The 18358-nt window shown below is 63.0% G+C and overlaps 1 protein-coding gene across 5 annotated transcripts; it reads left to right on the top strand.

Moving 5' to 3' along the window:
* The first annotated feature begins 1774 nt into the window (after positions 1 to 1774).
* On the top strand, positions 1775 to 17907 carry LIF (LIF interleukin 6 family cytokine). 5 transcript variants are annotated; one of them, XM_045534439.1, is made up of 4 exons: positions 1775 to 1898; positions 11779 to 11899; positions 13591 to 13769; positions 14400 to 17907. In XM_045534439.1, the coding sequence occupies exons 2-4, from the start codon at positions 11881 to 11883 to the stop codon at positions 14808 to 14810; spliced, it is 609 nt and encodes a 202-aa protein (XP_045390395.1). In that variant the 5' UTR covers positions 1775 to 1898; positions 11779 to 11880; the 3' UTR covers positions 14811 to 17907. The 5 variants fall into 5 exon arrangements, 4 of the variants coding, with proteins under 4 accessions (XP_045390395.1, XP_045390396.1, XP_045390397.1 ...); XM_045534440.1 differs by lacking the exon at positions 1775 to 1898 and adding an exon at positions 9433 to 9621; XM_045534441.1 differs by lacking the exon at positions 1775 to 1898 and adding an exon at positions 11169 to 11455.
* Positions 17908 to 18358: the final 451 nt, after the last annotated feature.

Here is an 18358-nt window from a genome sequence, read left to right as displayed (position 1 = left end):
GCTGTCCTCCCATCTTCTCCTGCTCGCAGCCCCTCCCTGACTCCCCCTGCCCGACTGCCCGGAGCATCCTCCCCCAGCTCCCAGGCCCCAGCAACTCAGCCAGCTCCTCCCTGCGTTCCCTGCACGCTCAGCTGGCACCCCCCCCAATGTGTCCCTTCCCGTCCCCCACCCATCCCACCCACCCCCGTCCACAAGAGCCGGCTCAAGCGCCCCCACCTCTGTGATTCCCCCTCCAGGGGGCCTGCAGGGCTGCCCTCACGCTGTGGGTGCCTCACAGGGGGCATCTGCGGAGTCTCCATCAGCCACCAGCAGGACGAGCCCCCTGTAATCACCCTGCCATCCCCACAGCACGTGCTGCGGTGGGCTGGGGCCCCACGACCACCGCCGAGAGACGCAGCGGGACAAGACGGCCCTCGTAACCACTGCTTTGCTGCCACGGCGCGACATGACAAAGCCATCGCGGGCACCAGGCTCGGGAAGACAAAGGGGTCCTAGCTGGGTTTTCTTTTTCATTTTCAAGTTTTTCAGAGTGACATGCACGGACTTTCAGCCAACGCTGCTTGTCACACACGTGGGTTACACATTCCGTGGGGCAGGGAAACTGGGGGGAAAGGCAGGGCTTGGGGCACGGCACGTGTCATTCATCCACAGAGCAAACGCCCAGCCTGGGGACGGCAGAGCCGGGATTCGAACCTGGGTAAAGACCCTCGAGTCTCCGCGGCCTGGATGCGCTGCGTCCTGCAGTTGTGACGTGAATGATTTTTTCTCTCTCTGGGGGGATGAGAAAGTACTTTAGAGCTAAGCTGAAATAGTCAGAGCCCGGCCCCCAGCCCTTACAGCTGGGGACCCTGCCCGGCGGGGCCTCAGTTTCCCCCTCCGGACAGTGGGCTGCCCCGGCCCACCTCCGGCTGGAACAGAGGTGACCCGGGAGACAGCGCGAACACGACGCGGTGGCCGCTGTTCTCTCGTCTCTCCCTCTCACTTTCCCTGTCCCTACTAACTGGTTTCTTCTTAGCTCTTCTCTCTTTGTCTCTGCCCCCCCAGGGCCGGACGCGGGGAGCCCACAGAACCCCCAGCCCGGTGATAAAGGAAGGGTCACAGTCCAAGGGACGTGCAGGATGGTCCTCGCGCAGCCGCAGGCTGGCTCCCTGCTCCCTGGGGCCGCCCCAGGGCTGGGCTCCGGGAGGGGCGAAGGTCTCGGACTGCGTGAGACGGGTGGGGCCCTGGAGCCTGTGGCGCAGGGTGGATCAGATGGACAGGTGGCTCCCGGGTTGTGAGGTGGGTGCCGGGGCAGGGAGTGGCGACTTGACGGCACCGTGTCCAGGGGGGGCAGCTGCAGCCCTGTGCCTCTTCTGGGGACAGGGACGAGGGCAGGACGACTGTGGTGCACACGGCCCGTGGCAGGTCTGAGTCAAAACACCTAAGGCCGACCCCGGCCGGTCATGTGGAGGGCTGCCCAGTCATCGCCTTATGCCGGCCTGGGTCACCCAGGCAGGCTGGGTGCGGCCCAGTCAGCCGTGACTCAGGCCCCAGCGTCCTCGCCACGCAGCACCGGGCAGGGGCATCGGGCACAGGGACGCCCCCTCCCCAAGCCCCGGCCCTGCTTCTCCCCTCGGCCACCCTGAGGACCCTGTCCACACCCGTGTCAGGTGCGGACGGACGGGAGCCGGGTCTCTCTGCCCCTGCTGCCCCCAGCCCTCCAGCTGGGGGGCGGGGTGGAAGTGGGGGAGCTCTGGACGGGAAGTCAAGTGGGGGGCGGGGTGAGGAGCCAGCCCCAGAGGAGACTCAGCGGGAGAGGGAAGCAGAGGGGACCAGGCCCTGAAGACGATGGTGTCCCACTGAAGACCTGGCAAACCTGCTTCGACGCTCCAGAGGGTCGCGCACGGGCACAGACCACGGTAGGCTTCCCGATGGGGCAGGGCTGGGGGTAGCGTCAGCCCCCCAATTTATCCTCCACTAGGGCAAACATTACTCCCCTCCTCATATGCCGGGGGTACCTGGGGGCCCACACCCTCTCCAGGCCTCAGTTTCCCCATCTGTTGTAACGGGCAGGGTCAGGAACTCCCTGGACATCTCTCTGAGGATGTGGAGGCAAAGCCGGAGAGACTGGACGTGACAGTGCCAGGTGGACACGCGAGGGGTTAGAGATCTTGGAGGGGTTAAAGGGCAGAGGAGGGACACTGGACAGGGAGCTGGGGGGAGGCCTGGCCTGGAACCCGGCTGTGCAACCCCGGAGCAGTGGCCCCTCTGAGGGTCTTGATTGCTGGATCCCAAGGGACCCTCAGATTCCACTTTCCCCAGAGCAGCAGAAGGTGCTGAGCCCATGGAGGGCTTGCAGATGGAGGGGCGCTGGGCAGAGGGTCTCTGTCCCTCTCGGGGGGTGTCATGGGGTCCCTCATACTTGGCTCTGGGGTGTGTGGTAGGTCAAGTTCATGGCCCCTACGCTTGTGACTTTGGGCCAGTGCAGGACTCGACCTGTCTGTGCCTCACTTGCTCTGTAAAATGGGCCTAATGATGGCACCCGGCGCAGAGAGGAAAAGCACAGGTAGGGTCCTCGCACGGGAAACGGGCTGCAGCCCAGCCCTGCCGTCGGCAGTTCCCGAGAACCGGAGAGAGGCTTCCAGGTGGGCAGGGAAACTGTCCCCCCGGGGCCGTCCTGGGTATGGAACTGGGGTCACCTGGCGTCCGGGGGCAGGTGGGGGCCTCCGGGCTCCGCAGCCCGGGCTGCCCTGGCTTTGCTCGAGTCTCTGCCCTGTCTGCTTCCTGCTGTGTGACCTGGGGGACTTGTTTCACCTCTCTGGGTCTAGTTTGTGCCTCTGTAAAGTGGAGATGGTGATTCCCATCACGCACAACTGTTGTGAGGACCCGTAATTGGTGGCCGGGAGCTGGGGGTGCCTTGGGGGTCGTCCCTGGGTAGGAAGGGGCAGCGAGGCCCAGGCTGGGGGAGAAGCTTCCCCTCCTCCTCCTCCTCCTCCTACTCCCAGAGCCTTAGCGGGGCAGACGCATGTGGTCCTGGCGCCCCCTTGTGGCCGGTCCCCAGGGCTCCGCCCAGGAGGCGCCGGACCGGGCAGAGGCCCTCCAGGACCCCCTGGGCCGTGCCCCCTTCCCCCGCCTTGGCCGCTCTCTGCCCACTTCCATTCTGAGCCTCAGGCATCCCCACGCGCTTCCTCCAGTCCCCACATCTCGCCCTGCCCAGCCCTGGGGGAGGCACTGGCTGCAGGCGGGCCTGGGGCTGGCAGGGCCGTGGCCGCGGCGCCTGCCGCCCACTGGGCGGTGGGGGGCGCTGCTGCCCGCGGCTTGGAGCAGGGCTGGGTGGCCGGCGCGAGGGCGCAGGACAGGGAGCCCTGCACCTGGCCCTGCCCTGGCGCCGGGCCCAGGTTTCCAGGAGGCCTGGGTAGCTCTATCCCCCACCCCCACCCCCCAATCCACCCCTCAGAAAGCCTTTTCTAGCCCTTTTGAGACTGATGACCTAATCAAGGAAGGGAAACTGAGACTCCAAGAAGCCTCTTTCTGGAATTCTCACAACCAAATCGGGACGGAAACCCAGCCTCCTGACTCCCTGTCTGGGGGGTTCCAAGAGCGGCGACTAGCGCACAGGCTATTGGGGATGTGCCACTAGTTTGCTGTGTGGCCTTGGAAAAGTGACTTCCCCTCTCTGGGCCCCACCACTGAAGTAGTAGCGGCTAAGATGATACAACAAAGGCGTCTTCAGTGCCTGCTGGGCTGTCCCAAGGACGATGCTCGCCTCACAGGTGACCGCACTGTACCCCCATTTTGTAGATGTTGGAACCGAGGCCGGAGCGATGGGGTCACATGACTGAGGTTGCACAGCCGGTCAGTGGCAGAGCCAGGACTGGACCTGGGTCTGGCTGGTCCCAGAGTGTCCCTAGCCTCCTCCCCTCCCCCGCACAGCCTCATCTGCTCCAGCCTTTCCTTTTGATGGGCTCTAAGTTTCCTCCCGAGCTGCATCCCTTGGGAAGGCAGGTGGGCTCTCTGAGGGTGGGGAGCCACAGGTCACTGTCCTCTCTCTCCGAGGGTTCCCTGCCACCGGCCCACTGGCCAGAGTGGACGCAGGGGAGACCTCAACAGCTGAGAGTCTGGCAGAGACACCGCTGTCCCTACAGCCCACTGTGACGCCAGGGCCAGGCGTGGGTCCCACCCAGAAAGGGAGGAAACGGAAACAGGGTCCAGGGGTGTGGTGGGGGCGGAGGCTTGGCCGGGCAGGAGATCAGAGCGGGATTGTGTCATGGAGTCCTGTGGCCGATAAGCCACCGAGCGAGCGAGCGGCCAGCCCAGGCAGAAGGAGGGGCTCCGGGGGGTGACTCGGTGGCAGGACCCCCACGGGCTGCCTGCTGCCGGGGAGCAGCGCCTGGCTGCTCCGACACACCTGGGCCTCCCCAGGCCTGTTTTAGGGGGGCTGGGGGGTGGGGGTACAGAGGCGTGCGGTGCAGAACTGGCTCTGTTACATACTGTGTGACCTCAGAGACATCACTCAACTCTCTGAGCCTCGGTTTCCAAGTCTGTAAAGTGAGGATTAAAATGAGAATGAGGGTTAGGGCTGGAGATCATAGGGGGGCCTGGTTAGCACATCGGGATGCTTTGTTTGGGGGGAGGGGTGGGACAGCGGCTCTCGAAGGCCTTTGGGGCCTGTGCCGTGCCAGCTACGTGTCCCAGGAAGGGCGTGACGCTGGGCTGGCTGGGATGCTCCTCAAGGCCTGCTGGGGGCCCGAGGGTGCAGGGCCAGTGGGAGATGGGCATGGTGCCCGGTCGCCGGGCAGATACAGGAGGAGGCCCCTCTAATCCCCGCTGCTCCCCCATCTGCTCCTGTCCCTCCCCTGGCCTCAGGCAGCTCATCTGGCTTCTGGCCCAGCCCCAACGGGGTCTCGGCCCCTCCACCCTCCCCACCCCTGGGATGGATGGGACCACTTTACTCGGTCCATGGTGTCACCATTGTAGCACCATCGCCGGGCCTGAGGCTCCCATCACCCTCCCACCCATGGTCTTCAGAACATTCCTCAGGTCCCCCTGGGTGAGGGTCAGGGTGGCCCCAGGAAGCTTGGCTGGGGGTTGGGGGAGGGGAGGGACAGGAGACCTGGCCCCACCTCTGCACAGCCAGTTTCAGGCTGAATGGGCCGGCGGCCGCTTCCTGTTCTGTTTATTGCCTCTGAGTTCAGGAAATCATTGAGTGACACATCACCCCCCAACCCGCCCCGCAATTATTTAATAGGAGCCGCGCTGTGGTCTCTCTCTTTTGGAAAATCCAGTGGGAGAAGGAAGCTGTCAGCTTGGCTCTGACATCAGCTTTGTCCCTGCGCCAAGAGCCAGGGTGGCCAGGGCGGGGGGCGGCGGGGGGAGACGGGGCGGAGTGAGGAGGAAACCAGCTGCTGGTGGCCCCTGTGACGTGAGGCTGCCACACGGTTCCCAGGGGCGGGGGCTGGAGGGTGAGGAGCAGGGACTGTTGGAGACACACAGTGGGGCACATGCATGGACAGCATCACGCCTCCCACTCACCGGGCCATCATGCCCAGAGACCCTCTGTCCCACACAGACTCACAGGGACACGAGGTCAGACACACACTCGCACAGGAGTCACGGCCGTGGTGTCACACACACACACAGACATGCAGAGGACTCCCAGCGTCAGCCGCGATCTAGCTCTCCCAGCCACACAAAGCAAACAGTGCAAACAGGTCCACGCACACACACACACACATGTGCGCACACACACACGCACACACGCACGCACACACGCACGCACAGGCCAATGCCCACTCAGTCTCAGACAGGCAGACCCAGCCATGTCTCCAGCCCTACAGGGTGTGTGTCCCACCACGGGCTGGGCCTCCCGGCCTCGGGCTGCCCTGGGAAGGGGGGCTGTGGCCACTTCCTCCGCCCGCATGCGCGGCGAGGATGAAGGGCTGCGGTGGCAGAGGGAGGAAAGGCCTGTGACTATCCCGGGCCCCGCCCAGGTGGGACAGGGCAGGGCACAGAGCCCAGGGGTCTGAGGCTGCAGAAGGGAGTGGACAGTGAGAGGCTGGGCTCTGGGAGGGCCTTTGTCATGGCACAGGGTGGCACCAGCCCCACCCGCCCCCCCACGCTGAGCACCTGCCCCACCCTGCCCAGCCCCGCGGCACCTCTGGCCCATTCCGGAGCCCGAGTGGAAGTGTGCAGCCGCATCTGCCCACAGCCGAGTGACCCTGGGCAAGTCCACTCCTCTGCCCCTCTGGGCCTGGATTTCGTCATCGATACCAGTGGCTCACAAACGTTTTTGACCACAACCTGCAGTAAGAAACACACTGCACCTTGCAGGCAGGAGGCTGTGCTGTCACCAACGCATATAGACCACGGGAGAAATGTTCCGGGGAGCGACACTCGCCCTCGACCTGGGCAAGGCCAGGTGACGCTGCTGTTCCATTTCCTTTCTGGAAGTGCTGGCGGCAACCCTCTAAACCCAATCCACGACCCATGAAGAGGCTGGGACCCCGCAGTGTGAAAACATTGCTCTCGCATCTGCCTGTGACAGTCTCAGGGTACTCAGAGATTCAGAGAGCCCGGAGGGGGTCAAAGTGCCTGCAGAGTCTAAAATGTCACACCCACTGGATGTGGACGAGCAGGGTGGCAGCAACCCATTCTACAGGTGGAGAGGCCAAGGGCAGAGCCCCGAGGGGGACGAGCCCTGAGCAAGGCCACAGCCAGGCCTCTGGCCCTGACAGTGATCAGGGCATCGTGAATCTCCACTTCCCTGGCAATTTTTATCAGAAATGAAGAAAAAAAATGTAGTCACTCTGATTCACCTCCAGGGGGATTTGATTTCGATTCCTGACGCAGAATAATTGGGGAAATGCCAGGGTGACAATAGGGGTAGTTGGCAGGAAGCCAGGGTGGCTTCTGGCTTCTCCTTGGCCCTGGGGTTATTGCCGGTCCCTGCAGGGATGGGCTGGGGTGCAGGTGAGGAGGGGCAGGCTGTAGGCCCAGGGTTGGGGTTCGAGCCCCTTCTGGGGCCACACAGAGCTCTAGTTAGAAGGGCTGTCACATGTTGAGCACTTTATCTGCATTTTATCTGCATTTTCCACTCACCATCCCCAAGACAGCCTCATGGGGCTGCTGCCATAGCACCCCCATTTTCAGAGGGGAAATCGAGGCTCAGAGGGAGGAAGTTGAGTTGTCCCAGGCCACAGAGCCGGTACTCGGTGTGGGCAGACTCGAATCCAGATCTGCTGGCTCTAAGGCCCACACGCTTACCCACCTGGTGCCACCAGCAATCTAGCCCCAGACGGCCCAAAGCCGACTTGTAAACCCACCGCAGTGGAGGCCGCTGGCGTAGCTGCACCCTCACTGCTCAAGGATGGAGGTGCCTTTGCCTTTGGGGACAGGACATTCGAGTGCCTGGGCTATGCCTGTCTCCTCTGGCCACCCTCAACAGCCCTGGGCTCGGGAGTCATCCCCCAGCCCCCTCCGCGGGCCCACCGGATGGCTCTGTGCCCATTTCCCCGGTGGGAGCCACAAGGCGGGGGTCTGAGAGCTGCTGCCAGTGGGGTTTTCAGAGAAGCGAGTTCCTAGCTGGGGACAGGGAGGGGGTGGTGAAGGAAGGAGGGGGGCTGGCCTGGGCAGTGGGGGGGTGCCCGGAGCGCTCAGTTTCTGGGTCAATGGTCTTGGGGAATTCCCGATGCCCGGAGAGCTGCTTACCTGGTGAGTAACTGCTGCCGGCTGCCCACACAGGATGCCTGGCTGCGAGGGGACCTCCCCCCACCCCTGCCGATGGCCACTGCCATGCTGCCCTCTCTCCCGAGAGCCCCGGGGCCCAGGAAAGAAACAGACAGACAGGCAGGGGGCTGGCCCCCGCCCCCTCGTCCCCCACTGGGGCTCCGCAGGGGGTGTCTGGTGATTCAAGCCCCTCTGAGCAGAGCTGTGTCTCCTTCCTTCTCAGATGGGGCCTGGGGGTGAATCAGCCTCTGGGGGCGGTGAGGCCGGGTCAGCTGCTGTCCTCAGCTCAGGCCTGGGGGGGGGGGCGGTGAGGGGCCAGGCTGGGCCGTGGGGACAGTGAGCACACTGCCATGCCAGCCCCCCAACCTGTCTGATCTTTCTGGGGCACCCCTGATGCTGGAGGCCCTGAGGGGATCCTGCCTCCATTTCCCACCAGTAGGAGATTGAGAGGTCCCTCCCTTGGCCTGCTCCTCTCCCCTCAGCCCTGGAGTGTGCCAGAGTGTCATCTGTCAAATGGGGACACAAACCCCTACTTCACAGGGACGTCAACACAATCAGTGCTGACATGGAGACAGAGGGCTTGCGGGGTGCCCAGAACCACGCTGAGCCCTGGGCCCTCCCAGCAAACCCGCTACGTAGATGCCATTATTCCCATTGCTCGGATGAAGAGACTGAGGCCAAGAAGCGGTCACTTCCCCAAAGGCAGCCAGCTCCTACCTGGCAGAGCCCAAGCTCCAGCCTGGCTCTGAATGAGGCCGGAAGGCATCCTTCAAGCCACCAGACCTCCTTGTCTGCTTTCCATGAGAGATTTGGCACAGACAGGTTTGGAAATTGTAAAATGCTTTCAAAAACTACTTAGCATCGACTCTGGGTGTAACCCCGAGCCAGGTGCCATTGACAGTACAGATGAGTGTCAGACTCCTTCCGAGCCCTCAAAGATCGGGGAACGAGACTTGTCCCCACTTGAAACAACAGCAGGCAGGACAAGGCGGACCAGAGCGGGTGGGGGGCAGGAGGCTTCCTGGAAGAAGCCGGCCTATGTGCCCCTGCCGTGTCCCTGCCGTGTCCCTGGCTCCCCTCCGAGCAGAGAACCGCATCAGGTGCGGGGACCTCTGTGCCCTGCAAGCCAGAAGCCCGGGCTCCAGACTCGGTTCCTCTGTCAACTCTTTGTGTGGCCCTGGGCAAGTGCCTTCACCTCTCCCAGCCTCAGTTTCCCCATCTGAAAAGTAAGCAGCTGTGACCTTCTAGAAGAGGCTTGTGGATGGCAGGTAAAAGTCGGCAGGAATAGAGGGGCTGGGTGGCTGTCTGTGCCAAAGTGTGCGAGAGAGCGCGCCGAGGGGCCCTGCAGAGGCCCGGGCCAGCCCATGTGCCCACTTTCTGGACAGGGGAGCTGAGTGACTGTGGAGGCAGCACCGCTGGCCCTTGCCTGGCAGCCCCTGCCGAGCCCTGGTCGGGGTGCCCATGTGGGCCTCAACTGTCCCCCTCTCCCTGAGGCCGGTCAAATCCCCAGCAGGCCCAGTCTGCAGGAGCCTGGGACGGGCTGAGGATGAAGTCACAGCTGGAAGGGGCTGGGCTGGGGCTGCCACTCCAGGGTGGGGCCTGGGGTCACGACCCTGGGAGCAGGCAGCCAAGAAGGGAGGATGCCTTCCGTGAGGGGGCCGGGGAGGGGGGGACACACACACACAGCAGCATAGAGAGGGAGGGAAGAAAACAAACTCCCAGAGACCAAAGCTGGCCTGGAGCGCAGCCTGGGCGGCCGATTCCTGGGGGGCCGCGGCCACGTTGCAGGCGGCTCCCAGACTCTGCTCCGAGCCCCTGCCCGTCCTTCCTCCCAGAGGCCCAGCGCAGGTGGTGCCTGGACATGGACAGGAGGGGGAGGCTGGGCCCAGAGCACTTGGGGAGCACGAACCAAGCCAGGTACCGAGAGAGGGGAAACTGAGGCACAGGAGGGGCTGGTCAGGGCTGGGGTTAAGTGGCCCTAGTGTCAGTGCCTTCTGGATCCTGTCCTCACTTCCTGTTTCCTGTGGGGTGGGGCCGAGATTAAATGGCGACTGGGGGTGGACTATATGGCCGGTGTGGGGTCCGGGGAGCCAGAGGCAGTGCAAGGCCCTGGAAGTCCACTCGGAAGGGTGGCACAGGGGACAGACGGGGCAGGACAGTGGACAGGGCAGTGGCCTCCAGGAGAACTGGAGCACCTAGTGAGAGACTCAGGCGGGGGGACAGGGGATTGATAGATGGGGCCACAACAGGGCCCTGGTCACATGGATTTAGGGTCCAGGTCAGGCCGGGTCAGGTGACAGGGCTCTGGGCGGTGTGGAAGTGGAACCGGAGGCTGATGCAGAGCTGACGTGCAGGAGCCACTGCGGGGAGGGGAGAAAAGGTGGGGTGAGCTGGGGTGTCCTGAGCCAGGCCGGGGCGGGCCTCCTGGGGGTGCACGCTGACCCGAGAGCAGATATGTGGGAGCAGTAAGTGCCAGGTGGGCCCTCCATGGCCCCCCAGGGAAGAGACAAGATGTAGGGGAGGCAGGAAGGAGGAAGGAGGGCCAGTCTGGGCTCTACTGGCCTCCTTCCTGCTGGGAAATGCCAGCTGGGACAGTTTTATCACCCCACATGTGGGGCCCTGAGAGCTTGGGGTGCAAGAGCCTGGATAGGACGGGGCGTGGGGGGGGCGTGGCAGCAGGCACAAGGGCCCGTCCTGGCACGATGAGGGCGGAGCGCATGGCTGGGCAGGTCCGGGATGTGGCAAGAGGCAGGAGCTAGGGTCATGGAAGGTGGCCAACAGGGTCGCAGGGGTAGTGTCAGGGCAAGGCTGCAGGAGCTCCCTGGCCTTGAAAAACTGACTCTTCCACCTCGATCTCAGGTCAGGGTCAGGCGGGAGGGCTGGAGTGTGGGGTCCCCAGGGGATGAGGTATCACCTGGTACAGGGTGGGGGTGGGGGCTAGCAGCTTCGGGGACAGCATGGCCCTGCATGTATGACATATTATCCGGCCAGTGCCCCACACCTCATGGAGTGTTTTGGTTTTACTTTTTACTGCCTTTCACGGAGGAGGAGTCGCTGTGCTCACTTTGCCCTGCTCACCTCCGTTCCTTGCTGCCCACCCTCCTCATTCTGGAACCTGCCTGGCGCTGGCAGACACCAGAGCTTGGGACTCCAGAAGCACCTGCTGGGGCCGCCATCCTTCTCCCAGGCTGAGCTCCAAGGGGCTTCCTAGGCACGGGGGCTCTCCCCGGCCCCCCTCAGCATCCTGGGGAGGAAGCCGGGGTCCGACTTTGCCGACCCTCCCTTGGTCTTTGCTGTGGATGTCCCTTTCAGAATGGGGACGCTGGACCACCTTTTCGGAAGCTATCTTGCAGACCGTCCCCAAAGAACAGAGCCGGGTCACAGCCAGCCCACCCCCACGTCTTCCTAGCCCGGGGACCAGTGGGCAGTAGAGCAGGTACACTGATGGCGCTCAGGAGGCCTGACCCTCTGGGGCCCTGGGTGACAAGCTCCCCCTGGAGCCCTTCTTGGCCCAGTGGCAATGGGCAGGTTGGAAGAGGCTACCTCTGGGGTGGCTTCCAGCGCCCACGTTCAGTTCCGCTTTATGACTGTCTAAAGTCCAAGCCGGGCCCCAGCCCCTCTTCCTGGAGCCTCCTTCTCAGCCAAGCCCCAGCCCGCCGGCTCCCACTGCCCCCCCAAGCCACCCAACCAGGGGGCCACAGGTGCCAGCATCCATCTCTTATCCAGTGTCTCGCCACCTCCCCAGACCCAGGTGAGTCAGGGCGCCCACTGCTGGGGACCCCGCTGAATCGGCCTGGGGCCTCCTCCCCGACATCTCCATCTTCAAACAGTCCCAGGGCAAGCCGCTCAGGAAAACCGCAGGGCGTTTTGTCGCAGGCGTCAGTATAATTTTATCAATCAGATTCTTAGAAGAGGGAAAAAGTCTACTCTCCTCACCCTCCCACCTCACTCGTCCCCTCCCCCCTCTTTCACTCTCACTCGCTTCCATTCATAATTTCCTATGATGCACCTCAAGCGACTTCCTGGAGTGGGGATCCCTGCTAAATATAGCTGTTTCTCTGTCTTACAACACAGGCTCCAGTATATAAATCAGGCAAATTCCCCATTTGAGCATGAACCTCTGAAAACTGCCGGCATCTGAGGTTTCCTCCAAGGCCCTCTGGAGTCCAGCCCATAATGAAGGTCTTGGCGGCAGGTAAATCCACCCGCCCCGCGCCGGCGTCCGCGTCCCCGCTGCGGGCGGCGGCGGCGACTCGGGGCACTGGGCGAGCGCGATCGGGACACCCACCCGCTGCAGACACGGACGCTTGGGGCGCCCGCGCAGCGCCCGGGGCCGCCGGAGGCGCGGGGTGGCGGCCGGAGCGAGCGCAGGCACATGGTCCCGGGCACCGCGCGCCCAGCCGTGGCCAGCAGGTTGGCGGCCGGGGAGGTCAGCCTTCCTCCTTTTCCTCGTCCTCCTCCTCACTCCCGCCACTGTCCCGTGCTGCGCTTCCCTCTCTGCTTCCTCCTGGATTCACCCTGTCTCTTTCTTTTTCTTTCTTTCTTTCCGCTTTCTCTTTTGCAACCGCGTCCCGGGCTGCTCCCGGGGAGGGGCGCGGGCGGCTGAGCAGCTTGCAAACTCCGGCCTGGGACGGGAGCAGGTGCCGCCTGCGTCTGCTCGTGCCTGGATAGCAGCGGTCTGCGCTAGGTGAGATGGGGGTGTGGGGGCCCCCCAGCCATCCCGGGGCCTGAGCACTGCCTGGGGATGCTGACCTGAACAGAGGACCCAGAAGAAGTGGCTTGAGGCTGCCACCATCCCTCATGTCCCAGCAGGGGGATCCTGGCTAGAGGTCTCCAGCCTAGCGGGTCACTGCCCCCAGTCCCTGCTACCCTCAGGTGCCTCCAGCTCCAGGGCTGGTCTCGGGGAGCCTGGGTCCGGGGAAGCACCCCCGCCCCCACCCCGGTTGCCCTGGGTGGGGGGAGGGGCGATCTGGGACAGGCCCGTGCAGCTCCCAGCTCCCTGTCACCTTTCACTTTCCTTCCTACCCGCCCACCTGGCTGCCAGTGTGACCTTTTCCCCTTTGTCTTTCCTCGTGCTCCATTTCCTCTTCCTCCCAAGGCTGGGTGGAGGAGGGTGGCATGTGGGACCCAGTCCCCGGGCAAGGAACCCTAGACAAGAGGGGTGAGCTCGTGGTCGGGGGCTGCCCAGAGCTGGTGGGGCGGGAAGTTTTGAATGATGGTTTGGGATGGAGAGTGGGGACAGACCTGCAGAAGTGGGGTGAAGTTGAGGGTCCTACACGGGGGGCGTGGCCACACTAGGGAAGAGCAGAGAGAGGGGAGGGTGGAAGAATGAGGGGGAAGCTGGCCCAGGAAGCCAGAATCCAGTGGCAGGTTGGGAGGGAAAAGTGAGTCCGTGGAAGACCCTCACCCCACTGTGGTCCCCATGGACACCCGGTTTGGGAGACTTGGGCTGCAGTGGGCCAGTGAGCAGGATGCCCTGCTTAGGAATCTGGTCCGTCGTGGGAGGTGGGGAGAGGGGCCTCCTTTCTCCTGCACCTACTGGGCCGGGCGAGTGGGGCCTTCCAGCCGGAGGCCACGAGGCCGCGGGGCTTTTGCCTTCCTGAGGGAGAGACTGGGTGGTTGGGATCCTCCCGGACCCCCCTTCCCCTGGTGGGAACAGCTGATGTCCTGCCCCTTGTCCCTTCACCCCAAAAGAGAGCAAGGAGGGACAGGAACGTGGAGAGGGAGACAGAGCAACAGATGCTGCCATGGAGGGAAAACCAGGCACAGGGAATACAGCTGCAGGTGGCGAGAGGGGACGGGCGTCCTCTCCCACGAGCGCCCTGCCTGTCCCCAGGCCACCCTTTCCCGCCTTTCTACTCATGGCTCCTTCCTGCCTGTCCCCAGGAGTTGTGCCCCTGCTGCTGGTTCTGCACTGGAAACACGGGGCAGGGAGCCCCCTCCCCATCACCCCTGTCAACGCCACCTGTGCCACACGCCACCCATGTCACAGCAACCTCATGAGCCAGATCAGGAACCAACTGGCGCAGCTCAACAGCAGCGCCAACGCCCTCTTCATTCTCTATGTGAGTTGCCCCTGGGACATGGAGTGGGGTGCCCGGAGGGGGCTTGCCCATGTCAGCAGGGGGTGCCCTGACCCGAGCCTAGGGGACCCTTTTGGAGCTGGAAGGAGAGAGTGGGGAGGAGGCTTCCTCCTCGTGCTTTCCTGTGGTGCCCAGTCAGTGGGGGCAGAGCTGGGGTGCAAAGGGGGCCCCAGCACTTCTAGTCTTGCGACTGCTCCGATGTGTGGAGTGAGAGGGGAAGCAGGGATCGCAGGCACCGTGTGCTGGGAGGCAGTGCACTGGGGGCACTGGGTGTGGAGGGTCCCCAGGAAGAGTGTGAGCGTGGCCGGTAGAAGCCAGCGTGCGCGTGGAGCACCAGCTGGGGCGAGATGCTGCGTTTTCCCTTCTGTCCCCGTATGGTCACGATGGTGACAATGATGACCGCTTGCACGGTCTAGGTCTTACTTTCCAGCAAGGGCGCTCACGCTAGGATGACTCCTGGCTCTCACGACTATTCTAGATGCCTATAGAGCAAGGGGTTGGGAACCCATGTCACAGGTGGGGAAACAGAGGCCCAAGAGCTTGCCCAGAGGGTTGGTGGCAGGGCTGGGACACTGACCCCTGACACTTCTTCTCTGCCCCTCTGCTCCTCAGTACACAGCCCAGGGGGAGCCGTTCCCCAACAACCTGGACAAGCTGTGTGGCCCCAACGTGACGGACTTCCCGCCCTTCCACGCCAACGGCACGGAGAAGGCCAAGCTGGTGGAGCTGTATCGCGTCATCGCGTACCTGGGCGCCTCCCTGGGCAACATCACCCGGGACCAGAAGCTCCTTAACCCCAACGCCCTCAGCCTCCACAGCAAACTCAACACCACTGCAGACGTCATGCGGGGCCTCCTCAGCAACGTGCTCTGCCGCCTGTGCAGCAAGTACCACGTGGCCCATGTGGACGTGACCTACGGCCCCGACACCTCGGGCAAGGACGTCTTCCAGAAGAAGAAGCTGGGCTGTCAGCTCCTGGGGAAGTACAAGCAGGTCATTGCCGTGGTGGCGCAGGCCTTCTAGGCAGGAGGCCTCGACGTGCGCCGTGAACCGAGGGACTTCGGGAGCGGGATCCAGAGGTGGAGGGCTCTCAAAGGGTGGCCGGGGGACACGCTAAACCCAAATGGGGGCTGCTGGCAGACCCCACGGGGGTCCTGGCTGGTCCACTGCGCACACCGGGTGGGCTGTGCCGGAACCGAGCAGGGTCGTCACTTCCATGGGCAGGGCCTGTCGCCAGCGCCGACTCAAAGAAGGTGCCCCTTCCTCTGGGAGATGCAACCGCGGTGTCGGACTGGCAAGGGGGGTGCGGGCTGGACTTCTGCCCCCTCTTGTCCCCTGGGCCCGTGGCTCACTCTGTGTAGTGAGCAAACCGCACAAGTTGTCTCCAGCAGCCCTGGCTACAGGGCGAGACAGCAGGGCTCAGGGGAGTTGCCGGCCCCAGCTAACGACCACCACTGTGCCTTTGCTGCCCCTTGGAGAGACTTCGGAGGGCTCAGGGGGCCCTCGGGTGGGCCAGAGGGGCTGGGATCCCAGAGGATTTCTTGTCCTCTAGAAGTTTGGTGAGTGGAAGACAGAGAAGCGTCCCTGGGGTGGGATGCTGTCTTCTTGTGAGCTCAGGCCTAGGGACTGTCAGGTGGAAGGTTCTAGAACGTCACTGGTGTGCATGCAGGCTTTCAGGGAGGCAGAAAAACCACCTTCAGGCTTGGGAAGGAGGAGAGACCCCGGAAGCCTTGGCGGGCTCATCTTCTCTTCCCTGCAGTCTTTCCTGAAGCCTGGGCCGGCCAGGGTCTGGTGATCAGCCGGAGGTGGGGTTTGTGCAGGTGGGCAGGGCAGGTTGTGAAGGTTCTGGGGAGACCCAGCGTCTTCCTTCTGGGCAGGGTCTATAGGGGAAGGGCTGGGGTGGCTCAGAGCAGTGGCTCCCACCCAAGGCCCAGGGAGGCCCTATGAGGTCACACAAAGGTACTGGAGGGGGACCAGAGGCCGTCTCTGGTCCCTAGTGCAAGGGGACAGTAGAACTTGAGGTCAGGGTCTCAGGGAAGCCTGAGGTCCAAGAGTGCTGTGTCTGACCCAGCGTGATTTCTATTTATTATGATGTCCTATTTATATTAACTTATTGGTGCTTTCAGTGGCAAAGTTAATTCCCCTTCCCTGCTCCTTACTCAACAAAAATATTGTGCCGGCTCCTTACACAGGAGCCAGGGCCGGGGCTTGGCAGGGCCTGGTCTGGCAGTCGGTGATGTTACAAGTGGAACACGGTGAAGCTCAGAGAAGTGTCAGGATCTGAGAGAACTCGAGGCCCAGGTGGGGGTGGGGGACCCAGCTCTGTCCCCCCAGTCCCACTGTGACTCCCTTGGGCGGTGTCAGGGTCCAGGCTGCAGGGGCTGGGCCAGATGCTGGATTTTCTTGGCTGCAGGGGGCTGGTTCACCCTGTTCTCTGGCTCCCCCTGGCTTTGTGCCACAAGGAGCACCATTGCTGATTGAAAGGACACCCCCAGCAGTGGGCAAGGCGGCCCTGGTGGCCTGCCCTGTCGCTGTCCCCTTGTCCCCCAGGCTGCCTCTGAACTAGCAGTCAGGGGCCCTGGAGCAATCGCAGCACCCAGCATGCTCCCACGCAGCTGAGAAGCTCCTCCGGTGGCCCGAACACCCACGGAGGGCGTGGGGGCCTGGCTGCACCCCGGGAAGTCGGGGCAGTGGTAGGGGAGCAGCTGCCCCCTCCTGCGGGGAGGAGGCGAGCAAGGCCAGAGACGGCTGGGACTTGGACCAGGAAGCTGTGGTCCCTCCTGCCCCACCTCCCTCCCACTCCCACCCATGTCTGGGCTCCCAGGCAGGGAACCCGATCCCTTCCTTTCATTGGGGCCAGGCAAGCGGAGAAACGCCCTCCAGTCTGAGAGCAGGGGAGGGACATCGCTGCTCAGAGCAAGCGGTCTGATCCCAGAGCAGGGCGGTCCTCTAAGTTCAGCAACAAGATTGTGGTACTAGTTAGGGTACTTCAGGCTCACTTTGCACCTTTCTCTGTTGTTCTCTAAGCACTTTACCTGCACGGCGGGTGGGCAGGTCCTGAGGCCCGGGGTGGGCGTGGCAGGGTAGGCGTTGTCCATTCCAACAGCAATACTGAGATGTGGCTGTTTAAACGTGGTCACCTGACCCTTGTCCAGGGTCGCAGAGGCTTGTCATGGAGCTAGCCACGCTTCCCCAAGCTGGGCTTCCAGAAAAACACGTGTCTGAAATCAGGGCCTGCCTGCCCTCCTGTCCCCCTGCCTCCCTGTGGACGCGGATGCTGTGCGTGGCCCGCCTGGTGGCCTCCGAGGGCTCAGGAAGCAGAGCGTCTCCTCACTGTCCACACAGCCGCTGGCTCCGCGACGCCCTCCTGCCCCGCCTGGACTCAGCCCTCTGGCGCAACCTCGGCTCTGTCTAGACCCAGCCGGGCCGCACAGCGCCACTGAATCGCGGAGCCTTCGCGCGACACAGCCTCGCGGGCTGGGAGCTGCACTTCTGTTCCTTTTCATCTGCTCTTGTTGGCCGCACCTGTCCCTGGGCCAGAGGAGGAGGGAGGGACCATTGGCAGAGGACAGGGCAGGACAATCACTTTGTAATTTATCAAGAGAGAAGTACGGGGGCCCTTATTTATTATTTAAAAATTGAAACGAAAAAGCACTGCTAGTTTACTCATCTCTCCTCTCTGTCCTCCTGGTCCTCCTTTGTCCCCGGCCGGGGGACGTCCACCCTGGCCCAAGCAGTCCGGCTCCGCTTTGCCGGCTCTGCAGAGACGACGTAGCAAGGCGGGCTGGAGCCCCGAATCCAGCGAGGTAGCAATTTCCCTTCGGACGGTACAGATGCTCCTACCTTAGACCTGTCTCCAGTCCCCACCCGACCCCGGTACCACGTGCTGGCCCAGTGGCCCACCGTGTGGCCTTAGACGTTTCCCTCGGGCCTTTCTGCTGAAAAGGACTTGGCCTTGGGTTACAATTTCCTCTTTGATGAATGTACCCTGTGGGGATGTTTCATACCGACAGATTATTTTTATTTATTCAATGTCATATTTAAAATATTTATTTTTTATACCAAAGGAATACTTTTTTTTTTTTTAAGAAAAAGAGAAATGAATAAAGAATCTACTCTTGGCTGGCTCTGCAGAGTGCACTGATGTGGGGACACGGGCTGGAGCATGTGAGACCGTCCCCGTCCTGGGCACTGGCCGAGTGAGGCTCCGCTCAGCACAGGGCGGGAGGGAGGAGGAGGGGGCGCTGCAGGGCGGGGGTGGGTGGGCAGAATTTTGGCCCAGGTGGAACAAGGTGGGTGGTGTGCCCAGATCATGGGGTGCCACAAAGAAAGGGGTGGATTGCTCAGAAGTGGGGAGGGTGTTGCCTGATGTCTTAGCTCGCTCATTCCCAGCCCCTCACCTGCCTCCCACAGAACCATCCCCACTTCCCAGAGGAGGAAACTGAGGCTCAGAGAGAGGAAACCACACGCCCACGGTCACCTGAAATGTTTAGGGCCACTTAGGGCCACCCCTTTACCTCCAAATTTCATGCTCTTTCCCTACCTGGAACTTCAGGGACTTCGAAGATACA

This window comes from Lemur catta, chromosome 21, assembly GCF_020740605.2.
Source record: "Lemur catta isolate mLemCat1 chromosome 21, mLemCat1.pri, whole genome shotgun sequence".
Lineage (NCBI taxonomy): Eukaryota > Metazoa > Chordata > Mammalia > Primates > Lemuridae > Lemur > Lemur catta.
The sequence above is the reverse complement of the archived record's forward strand: the minus strand, read 5'-3'. Positions and strand labels throughout refer to the sequence as shown.